The sequence below is a fragment of the Gossypium hirsutum genome, chromosome D11 (genome assembly GCF_007990345.1).
Source record: "Gossypium hirsutum isolate 1008001.06 chromosome D11, Gossypium_hirsutum_v2.1, whole genome shotgun sequence".
Classification (NCBI taxonomy): domain Eukaryota; kingdom Viridiplantae; phylum Streptophyta; class Magnoliopsida; order Malvales; family Malvaceae; genus Gossypium; species Gossypium hirsutum.
This window is the reverse complement of record NC_053447.1, coordinates 28,137,155-28,145,385: the sequence shown is the minus strand read 5'-3', so window position 1 is coordinate 28,145,385 and position 8,231 is coordinate 28,137,155. Positions and strand designations below refer to the sequence as shown.

The window sequence follows — 8,231 nt, the reverse complement described above, 5'->3', positions numbered from 1 at the left end:
AAAAAATAATAATAAAATTTCCTTCATTAATAAAACAAGCTAAATAATATATATTACAATTATCTCATAATTAATCTTCTAACATACTCTAACAAAGAGATTTGTTTTGCATTAACAATAAATTTATTAGCACAACTACTTGACATATTATGTATTTTCTACTGAATTTAGGTGCTACAAATATATTCTAAGATACAGCACTTACTTGGCCTTTTAATTTGCGCTATCTTTGTCTCTCTCTCTTTTCTTTTCTTTTTTTCATTTATTTTTGGACTTGACGGGAAATTCGATCTCCATAAACATAAAAGGGAAATGTTTTACTGCTTCACAATCGGTAAATAAAATAAACAAAGCAAAGAAAATGGCATTCAAACCCACACTATGAGGACTGGCTTTGACTAAGGCCATGTGTGTCTGGAGACTTGGACTTGGACCAACACCTAACTTCTTTTAATTTCATTAAAATAATATTGGCCCACAAATCAAGCCATATCCTACCTACAGGTATATATGAACATGTTAGGTCCGGTCCATTGTAAGGAAAAAGAACAGATACCTTTTTGTTCTTTTAAAAAATTCGTTTTACACTAAAATATCAAAAACTATATGTTCATATTATATATTTTGTAATTAAATCTAAATAAAATATTTTTATTAAATAAATATTAATTTAAATGATGATAGATTAAGATTACAATTACAAATATGGTTACATGATCTTATTAAATCGAACAAATAACTTTATTTGTTGAGAGATGAACCTAACTCAAAATAATAATAATAATAATAATAATAATAATAATTCCCCTTAATTCAATGTGAGGTATTGTTGATGATAAAATCTAATTCTCTTAGATCAGTATGTATAAAAAAACAAAGAAACGGTAATGTGTTAAGACAATTAGACCTAGTGGACTCACCTCAAAAGATGCTCATGATTGGAACACCAATTTTCTTTTCTTTATTATTATTGCTTGTGATAATCAAACTCTCACCCTCACAAATTTTACCTACCAATCTTCTCCTTAAATTCCAATTCCATGATAAAATAAAAGAGGTACAGTAAAGAAAAGGCTTAAATAACTATGGGGTAATGTATTAGGCCATGTAGCTATTGACTTGGATTTAGAACAATCAAGATAAAGGTAAATATGGAAAAAAAAATGTGGGCCAAGTTTGACCACAACTTGCTGTCAATCTACCTTCCACTTCACCTAAACCACTCTCACAAAACAACTTTTTAAGTGTCTTTAATTAAAAGAAAATTACAGACATTCTTTTACCATTAGTTTTTAAAATGATAATTAAAGTATTTATGGTGATGATGATATTTGTAGTCTGTAAGATGATTTCAAATATAAACTTTATATATGTTAATATGTTTAACGTTTAAATCTGTAATTTGATAAACTCATGTGATGGCTTGATGATTAAAAGTGTTTACTGCCTTAAGTATGACTTGGATTCAAGTTGCACTAGTTGCGTTTATTGTTCAGATTTTATCTAGTTATTATAATTTACCAAAAAAAATTTATAATTTGATTTTTTACTATTTAAAAAAAATGAAAACCAATGTGTTAGAAAAATTGCCTAACCCTTTCGTATATACCTACTTTCCCCTAATTAAAGCTTCTTTTCGTTAAATTGTACTTGTTAACTTTTATATTAATCAACCTTCTCAATGGCGAAAGTCATTATTTAAGTGGAAAAATTAGAAACAAGGAAGATAATATCAGATATTCTTCTACTTGCATAATTTCTTGTATTATTAATATTTTAACAATAAAAAATAAATTTATTAATATAATTATATTTATCATACATATAAAATATTTCTATCATTATATCAATCTATAACTATATATATTTAATCACTGAAAAATTTTCAAATAAAATAAATAATTAAATATTTTTAATTTATTCAAAATCTATAAAAAAATAATTAAGTATGGAAAATAACGATTAAACTACTTTATATATATGTGCGCGCGAGTATATATATATTCGATAACCCTTTGTCGAATGCGATCAAGTTAAGCTCAAAAAAGCTTTTGAAGTTTGTGGCTGTTGGTGTATTGCATCAATCTAAACATCTGCAAACAAAAATTAAATGGACAAGCTATGGGCTAATTTTGCAATCACTCATCAACTAATCTGTATTTTCATGTCTGCTTAATGTTGCAATTAGGTGTAATGCGGAAAGAAAGTAGGGATTGGACAAGGAGGTTGACAAATATTAAGGATTAAATTTGCAGGCTTATATGTTAATTTTGGATATAATACCGTTATTAAATATAAAAAAAGACTGTCAATATATTTAATAATCTATGCTGTACTTATATATTTACATAATTGATATGAAAATACACAAAAAGAAAAAAAAGAAAAAAGACGCGATATACGTGAGTTTATTAATTTTAGGAATTAAAAAAGTCCTATAATTTCTTTTCAACAATATATGATAAAAAGTATTGATGTCTTTTTCCCATAATTTTATCTTTTTGAAAATCAGTATGTTTTTATCAACTTTAAAACTTCTTTTTTCCCCCTTATTTATAAAAGCAAGATTTATATTTTGGAATGGAAATGATGTATCATGATTACATGTTGGATAATAATTAGTTATATCAAATCCAAAATAATAAACCAAACTGGCTTTTTCGTTTTGTTTTTTTATTGAGATGAATATTGGATTCATCACTTTATTGACAAATAGAGAGTGTTGCCGCCAATATTACCAAACATGATTAATAATCCTTAATAAAAGCTTTATTATCAAACAAAACAAAAAAAATGGTAGACAAACTTTATCAAAAATTGAAGAGCACTTAAACATATATATATATATATATATTAGTAAAGACATGGATCTTTTGTTAGGTACGTACTCATCATCAAATTATTGGATCCAATAAAACAGTCGCCATAATTATAATATAGTGTACATACCAAAATCCAATCTAATTCTTCAATGAACTCATCTAATCCATAACCTATTTAATAAATTACTCGTATCCATCTAACTCGATTCATTGAAATAATCAATCGAATCAACTCAATAAACTTCTTTTTGGTGGTTAGTTCAATCGAATTTTGGGGTTTTTTATTACCAAAAAAATTTTTTAGATTTTCCTTTACCTAAAATATATTTGTTTTCCATCCAAACTTTTTAAAATATAAAGAGTTAATTATATCATACATCTCCAAACTATAACTTTTATTTTAAATTGGTCCTCAAACTTTACATATTCTAATTACATCTTAAATTATTGAAGTTATATTAACAAGATATTTCTATTGCTAAAATTATTAATTTAACTGTTAAATGAGATTTAAAGAAAAATAAATATTGTAACCATGGATGTCAAAGATTTTTAACATTTTTATAAAATTAGTATAGTTTACTCACTCCTATAAATATTTAAAAAAATCAAAAAAATGAGGCTTAAATTCAAATACATGTGTAATATTTTATATAAAAATAGTAATAATAATTAATTGGATTGACATCCAATTAATAAAATGGAAGTTGGAATCGAATCATTTATCCTCATACGTGGCCCATGCTTCCAAACTCAAACCACCAAAAATAGAGAAAAGACAAAATAGGTTAAAAAGAAAAAAAATGGTACATTCTATCCTATTCCTTTCAGTTTGAATTTCAATCTTGCCTTCCAAAAACAAATAAAAGTAAAGCCAAAAGGCATAGCAGCTACAAGACAAAGTCTCCCATATCATTAATCTCTCATTCTTATATTTTATATACAGACTAGACTCTCTTCTTCATCCCAACCCAAAAAAAATTCACAATGGATATTCTTCTTCGTTGTTAGGGAGAGAATTTCATATTTCTTTCTCCACCACCCCTTTAATTAGAAAGATACTAAGATCTCCATTAATATTTTCCACATTAAACAATGATAGAGGTAGTCGTGTCGCTATCTAAAAGCATATAATCGTATTTTTTATGCTCAAATATCAATTTTAAAAAAAAAACTAAATCTCTACACTTTCATAATAATTTATATTTTAAAATCCAAAAAAGTTATAATTGAAAATGTGTCCGGATTACTTAAATTAATAGAGATTTATAAGGTTTTTATTCCTATTCTGAAAAATAATAAGGATTCCTTTTTATTTTATTTATATTTCAAGTATGTTCTGATTATACGTTCTTCTCATTCCTATCGAGAGAACCGTTTTTAAACATTGGAACAACTAAAAGGAAAATTCTCTAAAAAGATATTCAACCCCACTTCTAAAACTAAGGCTTTGTTTGGCTACTACAGGATCTTTAAAGCCACATCCCATTTACTAAAAACCAACATATCTACAGCCCAAAACAAGAAGAAGAGGATATTCATTTTCCTTTTCACACAAAGACCCATATCTTCTAATTCCCTCTTTTTATCTTCCCAAAAATTATTTGTAAAAGAAAGACGAGAGAGAGAGAGTGACTACTATTTTTCTTCTTTGTGGGTTAGATTTTAGAATTCTCTGGGATCTACAAATATGGAAAGTCCAGGGGGTGATTTAGTCCAGTCACCGACAGACCCGTCACTGTAGTCTTCCCCGAGTCGCTTGATACACCATAAATCTTGATCACATGATAAACTCTTCCAATGTGGGACCCCGATTTTCAACGGCTCAAGATTCGCCACCTCAGTCGCCACCACACTGCACCCTCCTTGTTTAGCCAAGTTATGCGCGTGTGCACACAATGCATTCACAAACTTGGCCGCGCGTGGACCTTCCCCTCCCAATCCGTACAAAAAGTGCAAACCGAACGGCCTAAACACTTCCGGGATCGAGGGTAATCTAAAAAACGGCAATAACTTGTCCACGATCCTTGTCGTTTTAGCCAACGCCTTCGTCATCCTCGACGCCCCTCGAACTTCCAGCCTAAACACGTCCTTGCTATTCCAAACACTCAAAACAGCCCACGACTCTGGCGGGTCTGATAAAAACTTATCCGACCCGGGCCAAGATTTTTGCGTGTAACATCCTCCACGTGGCACGGCCAAAAAGGTTCCAATGTTAAGTCTATTATTAAGAACCGAGTCAATGTCGCGAGGGAAGAACTCGGTGGTGGAGAACCGGCGGCGGTATAGCAACTCAGCGTCGGACGGCGGAAGCTTGATTAGAGTGACCCGATTGGAAACGGGGAGTTGATGAGCGAAAACGGGGTTAACCAAAATAGAAGGAGTACGGAACTTGGAGTAACCGCATTTATCAGTGAAGAGCTTAACAGAAGGTTTGTTGTCGTTTTCCGTTGCTAAGTAGGAATATTCAGCGCCGTTTAGGACAAACCAATCTTCCATTCCACGGACCAGCTTTAACCCAATTCCCATTCTCCTGTGGATAAAAAACCCAACAAAGAAATCAAAATAATTCATTTACTAATGTATTAACGAACTAAAAATGATCTGTTGGGGCAGTTATAGTAAATACCGGTGGGAAGGGGAGACCCGAAGGCCTAAAATGTAAGCGAGTTTGGTGTATACAGGGAAGGGTTTAGTGGGATGATTGCTTTTGCCATTGCGATAAAGCTTTTTGCCGCATGTAACGGTTTTAATGCAACCTCGAATCATCCCAACTATTTCTTTTGTGGAGCTTAACTCAGCCACCTGCTTGTTTACAAAGATGCAGAAAATAGTAATGTTAAAGGCTGTATTTATTATACGTAGATAAATAGTGGAATTTAGTAATGGAGATTAAATTTTTTTTTAAAAAAGGGACAAAAGGGAGGAGGGATTTCATATACAGTACCAGCATGAGAAAAGCAGGGGAATGGCGGACCCGGCAAATAGGGTCGCCTAAGAGGTCTGTAAAGAGAGAGAGTTTGCCGCTGGGACCAACCTCGCATCTTTTTTCAACTTCTTCTACACTTGTTAAATCCTTGCTCGGATCAAACTCTCTTATTACTAAAACACACTTGTCATCTCCCATGATTTTTCCTTTTTAACTCTCAATTGCACAAGTAAAGAACAACGGACACCACTTCTGCAAGACACCACGAATGAAGAAAAAGCTTAGGAAGTCTGTGGAAACCAGAGGTTGTTGTATGTTAGGTTTGCTTTTGAGGAAGAGGAGATACTGAGAAGAAGTTCATCGACGGAGAAACAATCGGGTTGAAGCTGCCTCTTAAATACTAATGAATTGGGGAATATTTTTATTTTATAAAAAAACAAAAGCCTTTTTATTTACTCCCCCCCTCTCTCTCTAGAATAGAATCTCAAACACTTTCCTTTTTGTTTTTAATAATTCAGTGCTTTGAAGTCCCTTTCTCTTCTTCTGTCTTCTCTTTTGTCTGTCCATGTATCTTCCCTTTCTCCCACTTTTAAGACTAGTGACAAATGTTGTCATAAATAAATTTAAATGGGAGCAGTAAATAAAAGAATATTATTAATCATCACAAAAAAGGGAGGAAGTGGAAATGGCGGCTATGGCTGCGGGGTCTGCTCAGTGTTTTCTTTTTGATTAATTTCTCTTCCACTTGGTAAAAATATTTTCTCAGTTTCTTCAAATCATCCTTATCAAAATAATTTAATCCTAGTAATATTTTCATCATTTTAATTATTGATATAATAACAAAACGTAAACTCCACCATATCCCACTAAATCTTAATTAATTTTTAATTTGTATAATCGAATTTTCGAAACTTACAAAAATATTACTAACATTATCGCATTATTATAAAAATATCATTAATATTATCAAGTTATATCACTTTAAATTTTTATTTTTTTTCTTTTTTTCCTTATTTTATTTTCTCTCTTTTCCCTTTCTTCTTCTTCTTCTTCTTCCTTTCTTTCCATCTTATCTCCCTTTCCAGTAAACCCTATCCGCCACCGATTCCACCATCGCCAGTGGCTTCCTCGGACATCGAACCCACCGGTGGATCTCCCAAGACTATCCCTTGATTTCGATAAGCCTAGCCCCAACCCTTAATCCTATCAAAGTTTGAAGTTTTTTTTCTTTTTCAACATTTAAGCTTGAAAATGAAGAGAATATGATTGACTTCAGCATATGAAAGACAACCCCGAGGAAGAAGGTGTATAACTAATGGGTGGAGTTCTATGTGCTTTTTTTTTATTATTATTGCAAAGTTTCTAATTTGTTTTTTGTTACGGTAGGGAAAGAAAACATGGAAGCATTATGCAACTCATATTTAAGGTTCTTTTTGGTTACTACATGTTAGCCTTTTCTTCTCTATTTGTTTCCATTTTTCGTCTCTTTTCTCTCTTTTTCACTCTAGATGAAGCATGACGTTTCTTTGAAGAAAAAAGTTCATTCAAAATGTTTTTGTTGTTTTTAAAGACTCTGTCTTCTTGATTTTCTTTTTTTGTTGTTTTAGATCTCCATAAATTTTTTTTTATTTTTTTATGATTTTATCTTTAATTTCCTCTTTAGCTTTTCTGGAAAAGCGACAGGGAGTGCAGTAGCTGCCACCATATCACACCCTTTGGGCAACCCAGACCCAATGAATCAAAAACATCAATTAATTTTGCTTTTTTACTTGATTGGCTAATTTTGTTTGTTTTCTTTGAAATTAGAAAAATAATAATAATAAAAAGACTGAACTTTGTTTAAGAGAGATGAAAAAGGAGGAGGAGGTCGGTGGACTCAATGCGTTAGGCACAAAATGGCATGGGATGGTGCGTAAGAGCAGCATGAAGAGAACAGCCGATGAAAGCCATCGATGGTGGTGAAACCAGTGGCAACTAGGGTTGGCTAGGGAAGGGAAATGCGAAGAAGAAGAAGAGGAACAGGAAAAAGAAAAAATTTAATATTAAAAAAGAAAGGAAATAATTTTTAGTATTAAAATAAAGTCAAATCATTTTTCCGTTACCAGTAAACGGTTTCCGTTATCAGTAAACGGTTTAATGATATTTTGTAATCATCCGAAAATATTAATAGTATCTTTTCAAGTTTTAAAATTTCAGTTAAAATAATTAAAAATTAATTAAAGTTTAGTGACATATGATATAACTTATCCAATAATAAATTAATTTTTAATATTTATATATTATATTATTTTGGTTTTTATTCTAAACAATCTAAAAATTGTATAAAATTTCACAAAATAACATGTAAAAAACCTTTGACTTCAAATATATAAAATGGATAGAATGTGTAAATTGATGTTGTAATTATTTGTCTTTAAATTTTGACTTTACCTTTTCATTTTAATCATTCATTCTCTCTTACATCTATGGTACATCCATCA

At 30.9% G+C, this 8,231-nt stretch overlaps 1 protein-coding gene and 1 long non-coding RNA gene across 2 annotated transcripts; one reads left to right on the top strand and one right to left on the bottom strand.

Moving 5' to 3' along the window:
* Positions 1-4,291: 4,291 nt before the first annotated feature.
* Positions 4,292-6,155, bottom strand: LOC107913277 (probable N-acetyltransferase HLS1). Its single transcript, XM_016841810.2, has 3 exons — positions 5,770-6,155; positions 5,452-5,627; positions 4,292-5,355 (listed from the first exon to the last, which is right to left on the bottom strand). Exons 1-3 carry the CDS (start codon positions 5,947-5,949, stop codon positions 4,488-4,490), a joined length of 1,224 nt encoding a protein of 407 aa, XP_016697299.1. The 5' UTR covers positions 5,950-6,155; the 3' UTR covers positions 4,292-4,487.
* Positions 6,156-6,767: 612 nt separating this feature from the next.
* LOC121223058 (uncharacterized) lies at positions 6,768-7,983 on the top strand. The gene is made up of 2 exons (XR_005920403.1): positions 6,768-7,055; positions 7,138-7,983. It is a non-coding gene; the product is annotated as an uncharacterized lncRNA (long non-coding RNA).
* The last annotated feature ends 248 nt before the right edge of the window (positions 7,984-8,231 follow it).

Excerpts from the sequence above, each read along its gene's own strand:
- LOC107913277 (XM_016841810.2), bottom strand. The coding sequence starts at position 5,949 with ATGGGAGATGACAAGTGTGTTTTAGTAATAAGAGAGTTTGATCCGAGC. Across the intron at positions 5,628-5,769 it reads CCCCTGCTTTTCTCATGCTG|GTGGCTGAGTTAAGCTCCAC; the intron begins GTACTGTATATG and ends GTAAACAAGCAG. Across the intron at positions 5,356-5,451 it reads CGGGTCTCCCCTTCCCACCG|GAGAATGGGAATTGGGTTAA; the intron begins GTATTTACTATA and ends TTTTATCCACAG.